This window comes from Gracilinanus agilis, chromosome 2 (assembly GCF_016433145.1).
Source record: "Gracilinanus agilis isolate LMUSP501 chromosome 2, AgileGrace, whole genome shotgun sequence".
Taxonomy (NCBI): domain Eukaryota; kingdom Metazoa; phylum Chordata; class Mammalia; order Didelphimorphia; family Didelphidae; genus Gracilinanus; species Gracilinanus agilis.
In genome coordinates this window covers 215,571,659-215,591,253 of record NC_058131.1, presented here as the reverse complement: position 1 = coordinate 215,591,253, position 19,595 = coordinate 215,571,659, and the positions used below count along the sequence as shown (strand labels likewise).

Below are 19,595 nucleotides of genomic sequence, written 5' to 3'. Positions count from 1 at the left end.
TTTATCAGCTTGTCAGGCTGACTGCTGGGTCCTTCTCCCCCAGAAAATGACTTCATCATTATGCTTTCCAATGATTAACCTGTAATTATTTGATTTTGAAGGGACCTGTATTATTCCATCTGGCTCTGGGAGCGACAGAGCAATTATAATTTATTTTGACCCTCTAGAGAGTAAATATTGTGAATGTAGAGAAGGCTGAAATCACAGAGTGTATACCTTCATACCTGCAGGAAATGTTTCTAATGATCCTTGCTTGCCTGACTCTAACATCATTTTCCTGTCCCTAGAAAAGTAGAGTTTCATCAGGACTTTTAGACTCACGCTATTGTTGCCTTTATTGTTCAACAATAATAAATGTATGGGGCAACCTGTGATTTCATCTTGTTTGCAGTTGTGGAAACTGTATTGCTTCTTACCCCCATGTCCCCAAACAGTCTAGCAACCTCTTTGCAATATTCAAGAGTTCTTTGGAAGCACAAAGACTTCCTTAGGGTCACACAGGCATCATTTGAGCCCAGGTCTTCTAACTCCAAGGCTAAGCTTTTTATCTTTAGCCAAGCTTCTTCTCATGTGGCCAGTAAAGATGTTACATGTATGGTGTCAAAGGTTTGGACTGGCGGGAAATTAAAGGGCCACTGAATCCAACCTCCTAAGATGCTGAAATTGAAGCACAATGATTTATCCAGGAGCCCCGAGCTAGTAAGTGTCTGAATCAGGATTTGAACTCTTTCAAATTCCAAGTCCAGCATTATTGTGATTACAGCTACCTCTAAATTAAGCAGGCTAAACTGGGCACAAACAGCTAGGATATTTAGATTGGCATTGAATTGACCTGTTTTCCTTTGACTTTGTCTTTACTTATGTCACAACCAAATGAACTTAAAGTCCCTTCTACCAGCATTTTGCTAGTAGAATATTTTTCCCAATATCAGATGCATAATATAACTTCAAACAAGGTGAGAAATTTCAAGAACAGAATAATATAACCTAAGGAGTTGGTACAGTATATCCGTTAGAGATATTCAGTATTCCTAAACCTGGCTGGTCTTTTATTATCATCATCAAGTTCACTAGTCAAATTGACCTTATTGTCTATAGATTAAGTCAAGTGGCGTGCATTAAACACCTACTACAAAAGAGGCATTTGAGCAGGATCCAGGTCTGCTGAGTAACCAGGCCAAGGTTCCCCTTACTAGGTGTTGAAAGATTTTTTTTCTTTCATTGAATTGTCATGATCTCTGGTAAAATAGGAAGGAATAGAATGAAAATAAGGTAGCAGAGATTCAGTGACTGAAACACAATCAGAACACAGAGAAAAGAATCCAAAAGGATACTTGGAAAGGGCCTTTTTTGAGACTGCAAAGTGGCTCAGTATATAGAGTGCCAGTTCTAAGTTGGTAGGTCAGGGGTTCAAATCTGGCCTCAGACACTTCATATCTGTAAGATCCTGGGCAAGACACTTAACCTCAAATGCCTAAGCCCTTACCACTCTTCTACTTTGGAACTGATGCTTGTTTCAATTCTAAGACAGAAGGGTTTTTTAAGTGCCATTTTCTGACACCAGGTTTTATGAGCTTATTTAGATCTCCTACTTAATTCCCCTATTATACTTTATTAATTTTTATCTGGTATCAGAGAAATGGTTTCAAAGATTGGGGAGACCAGAATAAACTTATTTATTCAACTGTAAATAACTTGCTTGACAACAACATTTGTCCACTTTAGACTTGTATCTCCAGTGCTTAGCAAAAACTTGACACAGATTAAATACTTAAAAATGCTTTTTTTGAAAACAAAAGAAAAATATTCAAAAGTGAATCCTGGAAATTATAATGACCAAGCTTAGCCCCAACAACAGAATGCAAAGTAATCCCCACTTTTTTCTTGGCAAAAGCAGGCAACTCTGTGCCTGGGATGCTACAGATACTGTCAGATTGTTTCCATATATCAGTTAATCTTCTGAACTTTCCCACCCCACCCCTTTTATATTCCTTATAATAAGATGTGGCTCTCTGGGAAGGAAAGAGGAAGACGAAACAGTATGTCAAGAAATGTAGGTAATCCAAAGAGAAAAGTATATCTAGGTGGCAGATTTTGTTTGCCATCTAAGTACCAAGGGGCTCCTTACAGCCACTTGTTGACAGTATTTTGGAATATGGTAATCATTGAAATAGATGCATTTATTAATGGCCCCCAGCACTCTATAGTGTCCTACTTTACTTTTGTACTGTCTCCTTAGAGGGGAAGTGAAGGAACTGTATCACATCCACATTGACATTCAATTCAACAAGGAATTATTAAGTAACTACTATATGCCAGGCACCATACTGAACACTAGAAACACAAAGAAAGAGTATAAAAGTTTCTATTCACGAGGTGTTTACAATGGATTGTGGGGAGACAATATGTAAATAACCATGTGAAAAAAAAGAATGCATACCAGATAAATAGAAGATAGCATGGTGGGGGAAGGTAGCTCTCAGATTAATGATGACTGGGAGAAGCTTCTTGTAGAAAGAGGTTTGTTAGAGGAGACAGGATAGATGCCAGGAATTCCAGGAGATGGATGTAAAGAAGGGAGAGAGAAATGTGAGGCATGTTAATCAACCAATGACAATATCCAAAGCCAGGAGTGTTATATGCAAGGACCAACAAGAAGGCCAGTGTCACTAGATTACAGGGTCTAAAGAGGGGGTAGTAAATGAAATCATAAGATTTAAAATGAAATGAAATCACAAAATATAAAGAAGTCCTATTTAAATGGAAGGACAGCATACAGGTTCTCTTTGAAAGGATAGATGAAATAATTATGAGAGTTGATTCTACTGTTCACCCCAAAGGAAATAAAAAATATAATTTCCTGGGACACATGGTCATCGTGCCTTCAAGCACTCATAATGAGTATAAGCAAGCTGTTTTTTTGTTAAATTTTGTTTACATGCATCCTGACCAATGGAGATAATTGCAATATATGTGCCAACATCTGTTGTAAAGGATAAAATAGTGAAAGTCTTTGAAGACCTTGGCAAGATCACCCAAACCATGTCAACAAATAATTTGATACTCAAGTTCTGTAATGCAAAAATGGGCACAAGGAAGAAAGTGAAAACTATGCCAGGAAACATGTTTCAAGATCAATAAATTTTAAAAAAATGATTAAGGCAATTCAGTTCAACTATATAGACTTAGTATTATCTTTAAATACACACAAACATGCAGGGTTTAATAGGGTGAGACATCACCAGATGCTGAGTTATGAAAATTCATCTGGAACAGAGGAGAAAAGAAACAAAAAACCTTAAGGGAATACATTGAGCCCAAAGGAAAATAAAAGGATGCTAAAAGGGGCATCTCTTTCATTGTTTGAAGACCACTAATTCAGCATTCCATTTATTGAATGCTGTGTAGAAAAACCTTACCTTCTTCTAGTTGTGTGGAGGAGACAGATTCAAGTCATGTCAAAGGAAGGTAATGTTGGATTAAGGATAGGAAAAAATTGGTACTTAAATTAAGTTAACACTGAGAGTGAAAGAGGACTAGACTAGGCTGAAAAATGCAATCTTTAAGCTACAATACCTATCTTGGTGTTAATAGTCACTTTCCATTTCTCCTTAGGTGTGGGGTGTGTAAGTTGCCAAAAAAGCTCTGAGATCAATGCCAAATTGAAATTTAATTTTTGAAAATATGAAATGAGGGCAGGCAAAAGCAGTTCACTGAGTGCTCACTGAGAAAGACTACTAGTTTACAGTGAGAAATAAGACTAATCACATTTTAATAAGGCACAGACACAAGTGATGAAAAGTGAGGAGGGATACAGAGTCAGAAGGCACATTTCTGGGGTGTGAATGGTGTAATGAAAGGAGGAAACAAAGACCATCACTCACAAAGTGATAGATTAAAGTTAGGAGCACGTAGCCTCATGGGCCCAGTGGAAATAGAAGAGGGCTGAGATGGGGCAGGACTTTAAAGTCTTATTTTTATAGGGATTTGGTGAAACAAATCAGTTCCTATCTTCCACCTTGGGTTAGTTTTTTTTAATCATCTAAATTTTTACTTCAAAGTCATCATCTCAAAATTATCAGAACATTTTTTTACATTTTGCTGTATCTGGAGCTGGGGAAGTCTGAATTTTGTCAGGAATTTGCATATCATAGGACCAGTATCCTTGACAAACAGTACCTTGATGGCTTACCTTGATTCAGCATATTTTACAGGAAGTAAATTTTGGTTACTATATGATGCGATTTGTAAATTATATTCCTTTGATCTTTGGGATAGTTTATATGAGGCTTCCAAGTTCCTCTATGCAATTTTATTTCCTGCTGTTACTCCTTTAGACTAACTATTTGTAAACTTATTTTAGTGACCAGAAAGAGAGAAAGTAGTCAGGAGGATCAGAAGATACAATTTTAACAGGACTCCTGACTCCTGTCACCTTTTCAGATAACCTGTGAGGAAGAGCCATTTCAAGAATGAGTCCTAGGAACATTTTTTCTTAATTTTATAAAATATTACTGAATTTTCCTTTTATTTCAAGTACATTCTTCATGAGCAGTGTCCTAAGTTGGTTGGTCTGGTACAAGAATCACAGAATCATAGAATCTAAGATCCAAATTTTGACCTAAGCATCTCTATCTAGTCCAAATTACAAAATAAAAAAAAAAAACTATTCTTTAGTATAACATACTCAATAAATGTTTTCTGCCTAAAGACTTCTGAAAGGGAGAAACCCTATTACCTTTCATGGAAGCCCATTCAACTTCTGGTAGTCTCTAATTATTAAAATGTTATTTGTTTGTTTCCTAATATCAAATTTAATACAATAGTCTTCTCTTAGCCACAGTTTAGCTTTCTACAGCTTCAGTTACCCAGGATCATTTCAGGGGAAGGAGGGAGTCAGGAAAGGGGCTGCTACTAGATAAGTGGATGAGAAGAGGGCCAACATGTGTTTCAGGGACACATGAATGCTAGAACTGAATGCCTATAGAAGGAAGACCGATATGTAACAGGTGTGATGGCGAGCAAGCAGAATGTCAGATAAGTAGAGTGAGGCAAAGGTCTCCTCTTTCTTTGGATGTCTGTCAGTGACACCAGTCTGCTCCTACTGGTGATCTCTCCACATCAGTTCTGCTTTCACTTGGATGGATTTGGGTTTTAATTTTTCGTTTGTTTGTTTTGGAGATGGGGAGGCCATCAAGTGCTGAGCTGAAGGTCAGGAGTGGTGAGAGAGAGCATAATACTCTAAAGTTAACATGAGTATTAAAAGTTAAAGGGAGAACAGACCACTATTTCAGGCATCCTTTGAGGGTCTTGGAACATATACCCTGTGGATAAGTGGAGAGGGAAGTAGGGACTATTGTACAGAACTGTATAATCATGTATAATTTACTTTATTTTTACTGTATTTAATATTGGTAATGCTTTACTATATATTTAATTTATCAATCTAACTTTATTATACATATGTATGTACAAGGAAATCATGTAATATATGGGATCAGCAGGTATTCTATTATATCTGTGATTTCAGCTATTCACAGGAGGTCTTGGAATGTATCCCCCATAGATATTGGGTCCTACTATAATTAGCCTCTGCAATTTCCATCCATTGCTTTTGATTCTACCTTCTGGGACTGAGCAAAGCAAGTCTAAATGTTCTTTTATAAGGCATCTCTTTAAATACTTGAACACCACTATCATGACACCCCTTGGTATTCGCCAAGCTATACATTCTCAGCTCCTTCAACTAATCTTCCTTCTGCATAGGCTTCAACCATCCTAATTGTCCTGTTTTGGAAATTGTCATGAGTATTAATGCCCTTATAGTGTGCAGGGCTGATATCAGTATTCCAGATGAAGATGAATTATATCCTCAATATTCTCTTCATCTACCCTTTGAGAAATCATGACCAAAAACAAATGCCCCTTTATACTGCCTGTACCTCCTTCTCCCATATTTTTAAGTGACATGGTTAGAGGGTGCTCTGTTGTCAAGTCAACACTTCATAATGAAAATTATTTTGTTAAAATATACTAAATGTTGTTAGTTTGGGTTCGGTTATTTATAATCACTCCATCCTAGCCTAGATTTCATCAAATATCTCATTAATAAAATTTTCTAGGATTTCTCCAGGAACCAAAGTCAAGTTCACTTTTCTACCATATTTAGAATCTGTAATTTTACCTTTTTTTGAAAATAAGGACATTTATCCTTTTGTTATCTTTTGAGATCTCTCCTATTGCCCATAGCATTTCAACTATCCCTGATAGTGATTTAGCAATCAAATCTACCAGTTATTTCATGACCTACATTTGGAGTTTATTTATATCAAGTGAATTGAATTCATTAAATGACTAAGTGGCTTCATATTCTTACCTTTTCTGAGGAACAACTACTTTTAGTAATTTTTGTTTTGTCATTTACAATGCAATAGTCATTCATTTCAGCAGGCTCAGAAAAGGAAAAAAATGAAATTTAAGCTGTTCTGCATTCTCTATTTTGTGAAGAATAATCATTGCATCTTTTCAAAAAAATCCTACTTCTTTGATGCTCCTTTTCTTCTCCATATAGGTGAAAAAATGAACAGATCTCTTTTTGTCACCTTCATTTTTCCTTGTGAGCCTTAACTCATGAGTTTTAGTGTTCATGATACTCTCTTCCAAGGATTTTGCCACTCATATTGATTCTTTTTTATCTGGCCTGCTTCCATTTTCTCTATACTTCCTTTAAAGATCTAAGTTGATTGGAGAGTCTCTTATGCATTCACATTGATCAGATAAATCCTATCTTTTCTTTATAAATGGAATTATTTTCCTTTGTGATTTCAGGTTTTCATTCTTGGTCATCTCCCAACCCTCTTGGACTGACTTCTCCCAAAGCATTTTACTCCTTATTATTCTGACTTGTTTTTCCCTCTGAACCCTTTGAAATGAGCTTTCTCTAAATCTAGTGTGCGTGTCAGACTAAGACTGCATATAGTTTCTTCTATTAAAAACTCTAGAATGAAATTATCACTTGTCCCTCCATCTGCCCCTAAAGATTTCCAATGTTTACACCCTCAGGAATCAGTTCCTCCCTGTTAGCAAGAATCATATACAGAATAGAATTTTCCCTCGTTGGTTCTTTTGACTTTTGAAGGATGGAATGATCACGAAGGCAAATTAAGAAATGATTACCTACTCTGCTTTTGACAGAGATAGAGAGTTCCAGCTGATGTATGTATAATTGAAGTCCCACAGCATTACTATACCATACCTCTATGCCAAGCTTTAATCTCTTTCCAAAACTTCCCAATATATACCTTTCTATCTAGTTAGTCTGTAGAATATTTAAGTGGAAAAAGCTCACTTCTGTTTCTGCATCCTTTGACCTTCAACAAAATATTTTCCATCTGATATTTATCCCACTTCTCCTCAGACTTTCTCATATTAATAGGTTTTCTTACTCTATAATGTTACTCCTTTTCCGATCGCAGTCTACCAATTTTATTTCTTTAGAATAGGAACTATCCATTCGGAGTCATGGTCCTGTATGGATTTCATCATAATAAATCTCATTTATACTTAGCAAGGCAAAACTTCATTCTAGCTTTAGGATGTGACTTTTTGTTCTTTTTGAATGGTGCCTAAACTTTAAATATCTATGTATAGACATTTGAGGCTATGTATATTTTCCCCTGACTTAGAATTTTTCTTCTGTGAATTTCTGTGTCTCATTTGCTATTCATTCTTTCTAGCTACTCTCTACACTATCTAACTTGGCAGAAATACATAGGTATTCTCCTTCCACTTTTTTTGTTTGCTGGCTTGAATATAATTTTTAAGGTTCCTCAGTAGGCGCTTGATAGTTCTAGTTTTGAAAAGTTGAGCACAAAACCTGCCTTGAACTTGGGATAGCTTTAGTGATTAAATGGGAGCTTTGCCTCATCTTCACAAATAACTTCTTCAAGAAGAGAATCAGACGGGGCTAAAAGTGGAAATCATTGAAAAATGTGATAAAAATAAAATTAACTATATCTTAGAATACAGGTCATTCTAGTGATCCTGTTAGCAGTCATTAAAGTCTGAAGTATCTCTGTATAGTTAAACCATCTACTAATTAAAGATCAAATCAATGACAAATTAGAAGAAATGCTATTTATTGGAACAAAACACTGTGCAATGACAGTGGTTTCAACAGAACCTTTTCAAATAAGCTGTCAACATATTTCAGAAAAATAAAAAGGTTAATCACCAAAAGTAAAGGCATCAACTCTTATCAGCATTTCCTAGAAACGTTTCACTAGTGGAAATTAGTTGCCACAATGTAGAGGCTGATACAGCCCAGAAACTCTATCATTTCACCAACCTTTAATCTCTCTGCTGAGAAGACAGCTGTAGTAATGGAGGAGAATACTGCTTCCCATTATAAATACAAGCTAAGTTACATATATCGTAGAGCAAGAATTTAGCAGATTATGAATATATCACATCTTAAAATACAGGTATATGTGTGTGTTCTGTATAAACCTGTGTATTCATGTTTTCAGGTATACATATAAATGTATATACATATATATTTATTGTGTTCACAGATACATGTATATAGAATATTCAACTTAGTTGTTTGTCTATGTCTAGATACAAATATATGCATATACATACAGACAGACACAATCAACTTAGATAACTGAGGAACATTGATTGATTGATCTGCTTTCTGAGATGGATGATCCTGAGAAAGGTTATCTTATTCATATTCCTCTTGTCTCTGAGTTACACAGATACTTTCAGTATATATCCTTGGCACAGCTTAGCATACTGCTAAATGATTGTAGCAGAATGTCATGATTAGAAAGTGTAGATGGTACTTGATCAGCATATATAATTGGTATATGTGGTCATGCTATATATATATGTATATATATATGCACACATACAAATGTAGTATGTATATACATACATATACATACACACACATAGAAATATATTTATATTTAATATATAATATATATATATATGTGTGTGTATATAAATATAAAACCACCATATGTGGCTATAGCTCCTGTAGTTGGTTCCCAAATTGGTAAGACTGGCAGGTCTGGCATGAACATCTTGGTGATCGATCCTTTAGCCATGCCTCATGACCTAACAGTCATCTGGTAGTAGCTGATAAATATCTAACAAGAACTCCTAACATGACTGAAAACAAAACTGGGAAGCTCAGTTCAATATGCCTGTTGTGTACCTTATATGTCTTTTTTTTTTTTTTTACTTATTGAATCCTTTAATGGAATTTGGTAAGAAAGTCAATAAGGGATTCAGTGAATGTTATTTTCTTTTTAATTTTGAAAATGTGGAACAGTCTTCATAGTGTCATTTGTGGCAAGCAGAGCCTTCTGGATGCTGGTCGTCAGTCATAATAACACCTCCTGCCTTCCTTTTCTTTTCCCTGCAGGAACCACCGTGATGCGTATGACAGCCTTTGATGCTGATGACCCTTCCACAGACAATGCCCTCCTGCGATACAACATCCTGCAGCAGACTCCTGACAAGCCATCTCCCAACATGTTCTATATTGATCCTGAGAAAGGAGACATCGTCACTGTAGTCTCACCAGCCCTGTTGGACCGGGAGGTAAGTTCAAAGCTATCGACGTGCTACTGCATAAAAACAGACTTCACAGTCTCTATACATTGAAGATTCTCAAAGTCATTCAACAATATTCTGCATCATGAAGGTCAGAAACTAGAGTTTATTAATGGCTTATGTCCTGTGGCTAGGTTTGCACACGTACACAATACTACTTAAAATGCTCCCCACCTTTAGGGAGTCAGGCAAATATTATTGTATCCAAGATATTCTGGCAAAGGCTACTGGGACACAATCACAATATGATCAAGAAGAGATCAGTGGCCAAGGTTGTAGGATTCAAAATAAACAGAACCAGGCAGTAACAACCTGTGAAATAGAAATTGTGATCAGTAGTTAAGCCTGATAGTTATAGAACTGATGGAGCCTAACATTATCTGGAGAAATGTTTGTGTAAATTCAGAAGCCTTCCATCCGAGGACCAGTGGGCTCCTGGGAGGTAGGCAACTAAATGGTGCAGCCAATAGAGTGATGAGCCTCTAGTCAAGAAGACTTGAATTCTGATCTTATGTCAGAAACTAACTTGTTCTAGTCACTTTACTTCTGTTTATCTCAGTTTCTTCACATGTAAAGTAGGAATAATGGCCATTATTAGGACCAAATTAGATATTTTTAAAGTTCTTAGTAAAGTACATAAGTTGGCACTACATAAATACTAGTTATTATTTTTCTTACTATCATCATCATTATTGTTAGGTGAAGTTTGGAGTAGAATAATCAAAGTTTTGCTATTGCATAAGCAGTGACTGGTGCAATAACATGCAACATGAGGTACATGACAAGGAATACCATGTTGTTTTTAATTATATCATTTAACACAGATGATTTCTATTCATTCATTTAAGTATTTCTTGAGTATCCATTATGTATAAGATATTATACTGAACATTAAGAAATTTGAAAAATAAATTTAAAATGTACTTCTGTTACTCATGGAATTTAATAGTGAAGAGAGCAATGTAGAAAGATAATATACACACAGAATAGGGAAATGAGAGTTTAAGGCTCTAATCTAAATGAGTAGCTAACATTTATAATAGCTAGTATTTAAATTGTAATTTAAGTTTGCTGAGCTCTTTTACAGTGTCTCTTTTAAACTTTACCACCACACTAGAGGTAGGTACAATTATTATTTTGTAGAAGAGGAGATTGACAATGACTAATGGTAAATGATTTACAAAGATTCACAGAAACTACTAAGTGGCTAAGACCATATAGGAACTCAAGTCTTCTTTATTCCAGGCCTAACACTCTATCCATTGGATTGGCTCACTACCTTTATGTATAATAAAGGGCCTAAATGCTCTGGGACCTCAAAAAAGGGAATATCAATATGAGTGAGTACATTTAATGCAAGAAAGGCAGAATGGATGGTGTGGATCTAAAGAGAGAATGATATATTGGATTTACGTAGCATAAGAGGAGATAAAATGTCAGTCTCAGTGGTAACTAGAACAAGCAAAGGTTTGGAGTTCAAAAGAAAGCAATAATGATGTTTTTGACTAGAACAGAGAGAAAGTTCTGAGGGAGAAAAAAGGGATTTGGATAAAAAAAATATTTGAATAGGAAATATCAAGGAGTTATGGGGATCTTGACAGTAATTATAGGTGAAATTGGGATTCTCTAGGTATTCAATCAGGAAAGTCTATGGAAGGTGAGGAGAAAGTAGAGTGGATATTTTTGCAATTTTAGCCTTGTAGGAATTGGATGGATTCAATAAAAAGGAGGAAACAGGTGAATGGATAGGAGATGGTTATAGTATTCCACATATGAGATATGATGTGAACAGAAATTGAGACTGGAGAAGAAACAATAACTTAAAAGAGGCATTTCACATGAAGAAATCAGTGCCTTAGTCTTAATTTTTTCCTGTTGCTCTGCATTCCTTGTATCCTCTCAAAGAGAATAAATAAATGCCCCACAGTGGTTTTCAATACGTTCCCTACTCACCGTTTGCTTTTATACTACACTTTCTAGCCCCCTTCACTGAGTTTTGTTGCATTACTTAAATGAGATTAAAGCCACCATAACCAGTTTTGCCTCAAAGATACCCAATTTCCATCATTATTGTTTCACTTATACAAGCTTTAAACCTTTAAAGTATTATTGACTTTCCCTCACTCACCTTTCAGCCTTCCTATATCAGATGGAAGAAAAATTAGAGGCCATGTAGTATAAATTGTATAAATTCTTAATTTTACAAATGTGAAACTCAAGTGCAGACAGGTTAAGTGACCAAACCATAAACAAAGGTAAAGCCTGGTGATATCTTCTAGAGATGCTGCTATCCTATTTGTAGTTACCAGTCTTCTAGTCTTGAATGAATTAACCTTCTTTCTATGGGCCTCCTAGTCTCTACCAGATACTGCTGATTTGCTGACAGAAATGGAGTCTCTACAAACCATGATTGACTGAAATCTATGCTGACTCTACCTTCTGGCTTTACTATTGTGTTGCCATGCTATTTTAGCTTAAAGTCTTTACTCATACACTTGTGCAAGCTCTTTTATTTTTTTAATTAAATTTTTATTGATTTTTTTCTTTTTATGGCACCATCATTTCTCAAAATATCCCTTTCTTCCCTTTCCCAGATAACTATCCCTTATAACAAAGAAATTTTTAAAAAATTAAAAACAGTTCAGGAAAAAAAAAAACACAAGCATAAAAGACCGAAACTAATCAATATATCAACCAAGTCTGACATTTTACACCCATAGTTCCCTAACTCTGCCAAGGAGGGTTTGGAGAGCATTTCTCAGTTTCTTTTTTGATGCAAAATTGGTCATTGTAATTTCAAAGCAATGAATTTGTGTTTGCACATTGCTGTTCTTTGCATTTATATGACTGTAATAATTATATGTATTATTTGTCTGGTTCTATTTGCCTAAAAATTAATTAATTCATACAAGTCTTTCTATGCCTCTCTATATTCTATTCCAATGGAATCAAACTCAAAAAAAAGGAAAAGAAAAAAGAAAAATATTCATTCACCAAACTGTACAAAAAATATACCTGTGAACCACAAGTTGACTTAAAGACACATATTAAAATTATCTGTGTTCTATTGTATTTTTCTTTCTTTTGTTAAATATTCCCAATTATATTTTAATTTCGTTCTGGTCCACTTGGGAGTATTACTTCATGTCTGAGACCTCTGTTCTATATAGTCATCATTCCTTATAAAGCAGTAATAGCTTATTAAAATAATGTGACACAATTTATTTAGCCATTTTAAGAGGACGTCTACTTTATTTCCCCATTTCTAGTTCTTCATTACTATAACAAAGGTAGAGCTAATAAATAATTAAGGATCTGGAATAGTTCTTTTTGTCATTGACCCCTTTGGAATATATGCTTAGCAGTAAAAATCTCAGGGTCAAAGATTATGGGCATTTTAGCCACTTTATTTACATAAGTCTAAATTATTTTCCAGAATACTAGGACCAATTCACAAATCTACCATCAGTGTTAGAAAAAAAGCAGAAAATCCTTTGCCATATGACAAACAGAAAACTTTCTATGTTTTGCCTTATATTTCAGCTACTCGGATCTTTAAATAGAAGTTTTTCAGCCTTGAGGGCCAAATTCTTTAAGACAAAGGGCAGAATTATCTCAATTAGCTAACATGCTTTGATTTTACTTTCTTAGTATTCTTCCTGATCCATCAGCTGAGACCCTTAGTTAGAAATCTCACTACCAGTTCTTGGTAAATATTGCATGTCCTTCACAATTTTTGTCTCTGAAAACAAAACTATAAGCCAACTCATGGCTTATGGAGACCTACTAACTACCAACATCTCTGGGATCTTAAGAGTCTCCAGTTTTAAAACTGTTCTGAAATCTACATGGGTGGACAAAAACAAATGTATACGTAGAGAATAAAGTAGGCAAGATCACTGCCTCTAGCCTTTCTTTATTCTTCATGTATAAGTGGTAACATTAAAGCTTATGCCCATATATGCATGACACATAGAGATACATATGCTATAAGTAGATCCAATCTAATACAATAAATATTTATAAACTTCTTACTATGTGCCAGATACTATACCAAGGACTGGGGACATGGTTAATAAAAACAAAGGCAGTCTCTGCCCTCAAGGAGCTTACAATCTAATGAAGGGAGACAACCCACAAAAAAAAGCAGTAAAAGGGGGAGTTGGGGAGTTCTGGGGCATCTTGTTCTGTGAAATGGGAACCAGAAAGAGATAGAATAACATCTGCAGAGTGGAGTGATATATATGAATACAAACACACACACACACACACACACACAGAGTACTTGTAATAATAGCTAGCATTTATGACGTGCTTACTAAGTACCAAGCACTATACTAACCTCTTTACAAATATAATCTAATTTGATCCTCAGAGCAACTCTGAGACATAGGTGCTCTTATTATCTTCATTTTATGGATGATGAGACGGAGACAAAGAGACTAAAAGTAACCTACTCAAGGACACATAGGGAGTAAATATCTAATACTGAAATTAAGTTCAGGTCTTCTGGGCTCTAGGACCAACATTCTATCCACTGCAACTCATTTTCACACAGATGAGAGAGACAGACAGACAGGCAGACAGACAAAGAGGCAGAGACAGATAGAGATCAAGGCAGCAAAGTTATTACCTTTAGTATTTGCTAGCCATATTCTAGCCATTCTGGTATTTGTGTATACACACACGCATGCACATATACTCCCATAATTGAAGTCAGACTTAGATTTTACTCCAGAATTGTGATGCTAAGAATGCATTTAACCATTCTCTGACTCAATTTATCCATATGTAAAATTGGGATCCATGACTAGATGCTTTGTTGGTTTTTATGTTAAAGAAAAATATTATTGGTAGAGTTTTTAAAAAATCTGGTTGAATTAATTTTGTTCTAAGTCAGCCCTCTTTTTATCATCCTCTTGCTTCTCCTGAGGCTGTGAGAGGACAAAATTTTACCTGTGGTAATTACTGTTGTTTATAATGAAAGGGATAGTGTTGTAACCTTGTTAATTACCTTTATCAGAGTCCCTGAGGTAGAAAGCTAGATTTCCCCAAAAGTAAACTGAAAGAACTATCTCTCAGCATGATATAAATAATTCCAGATTCCCTATTCCATAATCTCTAGTAAATGCTTAGGATGCCTGGAAATTTATACTAGATATATTAGAAATAGGGGTTACTCTATTTTTTCCATTCCTGGAAGATGCCATTCCCCCAACCCCTCTGTTTCTCCCTAAGGCGGATAATGCTAGTATGTACTTTTTGAGCCCTTGAGATGAGAATGTCAATATATATCTGCAGAGGAAGAACTCCTGTAACCTGATTTCTGAGATAACCAAATATCTTTAAATATCTTTGCTTTGGTTTTCCTCATACCTATCCTACCCAGGTCTGGTTCACAGCTACACAAATATACGTTTTCTATTTCTCTCATTGGGAAAGCAATATCCTAATAATATCCCAAATTCCTCCTAGCTCCCTTGCCAATACTCTTTTCTTCCCAACTATGTCTTCTTCCCCTAAAGTCAAAAGGACAGGCTACTCCAGTCACTCCCAGGCTATCAGTTCTTTGATTTGCCATACTTCCCTTTCATACTTACAGGACCCTAAGTGATCCTTTTAAATTCTTGAGGTAATAACAAAAGCAATAAGAATAGGAAATTTTATATAGAGATTTAAGCTGTACAAAGCACTTTATACTAATCATCTCAATTAATAATTGTTTGTAAAGCACTTTATATTAATTATCTCTTAGATTCTCACTGGATCCTCACAACAACCCTCTGAGGCAGATATTATTATTTTCCCTACTTTCCCCATGAGACAGAGAATATAAGTGACTTGTGGGGGGGGGGTGTCATACAACAAATGAGTGTCTAAAGCAAACTGTGAACCTAGTTCTTCCTTACATCTACTTCAGTACCCTAACTCAGCCTCTTTGGTCTTCACATCAATTCTGTACGTTGTGTGATACAGGCATTATTATTCCTGAGAACTGAGGAGGCCCAAAGAGATACAGTAATATGCCTAGGACCACAAAACTAATAAGTATCAAAAAGCAAATTGCAAAATTAATATCTTTCATTGTTGGGGATGAAGACACTAAACAATAACTCTAATCCAACTATCAATTATATGGAATTAGGTCTTAATCAATGATACACGTAAAACCCAGTAGAATTGTGCATCGGCTATGGAGGGTGAGGGGCTTGGGGAGAGGGAAAGAACATGAAACATATAACTATGGGAAAATATTCAAAATAAAAATAAAAATATAATTGAAAAAAATTAATATCTTTCCTCTAGTCATTGCAGCTTACTAATTTCTTCAGAGGTTTTAATTATGTCAGTGTTATCATCATCATCAACATCATTGTTAATTAATTGTATTCAATATTCTACTAATTATATTTATTATGTAGTTAATTATATATAATTATGTTAATATATTAAATCATATAAGTAATAATACATAGCTTGAGCTTATAACCCAATTGGCCTTGGTAGTATTAAGGAGTGCTTTATTCTATTTGGGAAGGAAAAGGGGAAAAAATTGGTGAATTGTATGTGTCTGGTCCTATTTTACTGACATAAAATATTTGGACAGTCACTATTTACCATGTTAAATGCTAATACACTAGATAATTGGATGCCTTGGGCTTATTTTGGGTACTAAAGGGTTTGGAGTTCATAATCTTTTCATTTTAGTCTCTTCTAGCTATAACAAGTGTATAATTATGGAAGCCAAATTAGCATTTCTACTCATAATACTACACAGCCCAAAGATAAACACAAATTAATGGAAATTGGAAAATCAATGGAAGTGAATGAGCAGACTTACTTTTCTATAAGGGTTTTCAGAGTTCAGTGCTGATCTTTGCAGCATCAGGACTATCTCAATGAAAAGAATCTTTCTGAATTGAGGCCAGAAATATCCATTGATTAGTGACCATATATTCAACGTGATTGCTAATAGTGTAATGTTGAAATTTAAGGGCTAGATTTTAAATAGCAAAAAGCTGTGTATTGGATTTTTCAATAGTGTTTCATGGGTTTTGAAAACTTCTCGATTTGGCCAGTAGATAGATATTCCCAAGGATACACTGCAAATATTAGGACCTAAAGTCTATACATGATCATCAAACTACTCAAGAATATTATACTCCACAAACCAGGGCCTTTGATATCATTCTGAAATTCTACTTTATATTCAAAAGCATTTCAATCTTCTTTCCCCAACCACCACTTAAAAATGTTCTCCACATGTCAAGAGCATTTTACCATTTTATACTATATTCAAAAACACTTTTATATGACTAAAACTGATTTTTAACTTGCCTCTGTTTGGGTGAGTTGAAAGTCTCATCGCATGCCTGTGATCCCAAGTGTGGAACATTTCAAGTGTTTTAAGAAAAAACAAAACTGGCACTTGATATGATAAAGCAGGTCTGACTTTGGGGAAGTATTTTTTCTGACCCAACTGAAGAACAATTCAAATTTGGCTTGGGTTCCCCATATTTTTATTGATGTCCAATGTTATTGCTTATGGAAAGTCTTCAAGTTGTGGCAGAAATGAACATCAATTTTTTTTAAATTTTAAACTGTCTTTTCTTTCATAAGGTGATTATAACTAAAGATATTACCCTAAAGAAGAGTGAGAAAGAGAAGATGCAAGGCATCCTGTGGGGTTTGATTTTACTTTTAACAAAAAGTGTTAACCCACATTATTTTTCCAACATTTATTTTTTAAGAAAATCATCTCTGTGTCAGCATTACAAACACAATTCTTAAATGCTCCAAAAAAGAAGTCTTATTGCCTTAATTGGTATTTTCAATATTTTTATTTTCAACTGGTTACTCTCTCTACACAATCCCTCTTCTTTACACCCAGAAGATAACTCAGTGAATACCTTTGTAAAGAAAGAGAGGAAAGATTTTAAGATTGGCCTCCCTCCCTCCCCTGGAATTCTCTATTTCACCCACCCTGAGAGACAACATTACTATGATGGATAGAACACTGCTCACTGCTTGAGGAAGATTTGAGTCAGTCAATTAATCAAAAACAATTTCTTTTAAATACTTCCTATTGTCAGGCCACTGGGCTAAGTGGTAGATATACAAAGAAAAGCAAATGGCATGGTCCCTGCCCTCAAGGAGCTCATATTTTTATGAAGGAAGCAACACACATAATAATATGAACATACAAGATACATTATAAATGATAGGTAAATGTATTTGAATTTTGCCTCATTTCTTTACTTGCTATATGACATAGGGCAAGTTTTATAACCTCTATGAAGAAATTGAATTCAACATCTAAGGTTTCTTCTGTCTCTAAATCTATGGTCATATAATCCTTTGAAAGCAGGCTGGTTGGAAGGACTGGTGTGAGAGTGATTCAAAAAAATCTGTATAACTAGAAAAGGAAAAGAAAAAAAAACATGGTTTCTCTGCTTCCTTTACCTACCATACTTTGGACAATATGGCTAGAATATACGATTTGAAACTTCAGTTCAGTCTCCTTCTCATATCCTAGTTTTATGCCCAGGCTCTTTTCCTTTTTGAAAGGGATAAAAATATCCTAGCCATCTAATCCTTATCAAACCATTTTCTGCATTCTCCAGCAGTCTCATAGATGACTCAAAGATTGACTTGATGACTTTTGCTTCATGGTCTACTGATAGCCTCCTTCAAGGCTCAGCTCAGGTTTGACCTCCTGTGGAAGTATTTTCTTTTTTTTAAAACCCTTAACTTCTGTGTATTGGCTCCTAGATGGAAGAGTGGTAAGGGTGGGCAATGGGGGTCAATTGACCTGCCCAGGGTCACACAGCTAGGAAGTGTCTGAGGCTGGATTTGAACCTAGAACCTCCCGCCTCTAGGCCTGACTCTCAATCCCCTGAGCTACCCAACTGCCCTGTGGAAGTATTTTCTGATCCTCCTTTCTATTCCCAGATAATTCTCCCTACCTCTCAGAATAATTTTTAATTTATTCTCATATCCTTTTGTATTCCTAGCACCTAATACATTATTGACATATTTTATTGTTGTTCAGTCATTTTTTTCAGTTGTCTCTAACTCTTCATGACCCTATTTGGGGCTTGCTTGACAAAAATACTTCAGTATTTGCCACGTCCTTCTCCAATTCATGTATCAGAGGAGGAACTAAGACAAATAGTTTTAAATAATTGGCTCAAGGTCACACAGGTGGTGAGGATCAGAGGCTAAATTTGAACTCAGGTCTTCCTGACTCCAGTCCTGGTGCTCTATTCACTGCACCATCTAGCTGTCTTTCACATAATAAGTGTTAAATAAAATGTTTGTTACAAATGCATTTGTAGCATTTGGGCACAAACTAATGAGTTGTCAGAACTGGAGTATTGTGATGAGGTGATATTTCTTTTTTAAGATTCATGCTTGAACAGTCTGTGGCCCTGGACATAGATGCTCCCTATGTGTATCCATCTCCCTCTGTAGAATGTAAGATACCTGAGGTCATAAGCTGTTTCATTTAAATCTTTGTATCTCTCAATTAGCGTAGTGGATAGAGAGTGATTTTCATTGCCAGGATAACCTGTAACCTCCCATTGCTCTCTAGGCAATTCTCTATAATTTGTAAAGAAGGTACTGCTCTGCAGTGAGAGAGGTAATTTCTTCACCTGGGATTTCTTTATACCAATGAAATGACAGGCTTAGTCGCTACTTCCCATCACCCCCACATATAGTAGGGACTTGGCAAATATTTGTCAATTTCCTAAATTATTGACCAAAGGGAAGACAGATAGAACTGGTCACATGCAGCTTTGAAGCAGTGACCAATTACAACCACGATATGGCTTTAAACAGTAGGTGATATTTGTCAGCCAAGAAAGCCTGTTCAACCATGTTCACAAAATGTTATATTATATTCAGTGACAATTATCCAATGTCAGGACCCCGAAGCCCAAGGTCCAGGTCAGCCTTATTGCCTT

At 35.5% G+C, this 19,595-nt stretch overlaps 1 protein-coding gene across 1 annotated transcript in view; it reads left to right on the top strand.

The window, feature by feature from the left end:
- Nucleotides 1-19,595, top strand: part of CDH13 (cadherin 13) — a 1,311,104-nt gene that overhangs the window by 946,694 nt on the left and 344,815 nt on the right. Inside the window, exon 8 of the mRNA XM_044659579.1 lies at nucleotides 9,437-9,615. Coding sequence (XP_044515514.1) covers nucleotides 9,437-9,615 — 179 coding nt within the window. The remainder of the gene's footprint in view (nucleotides 1-9,436; nucleotides 9,616-19,595) is intronic.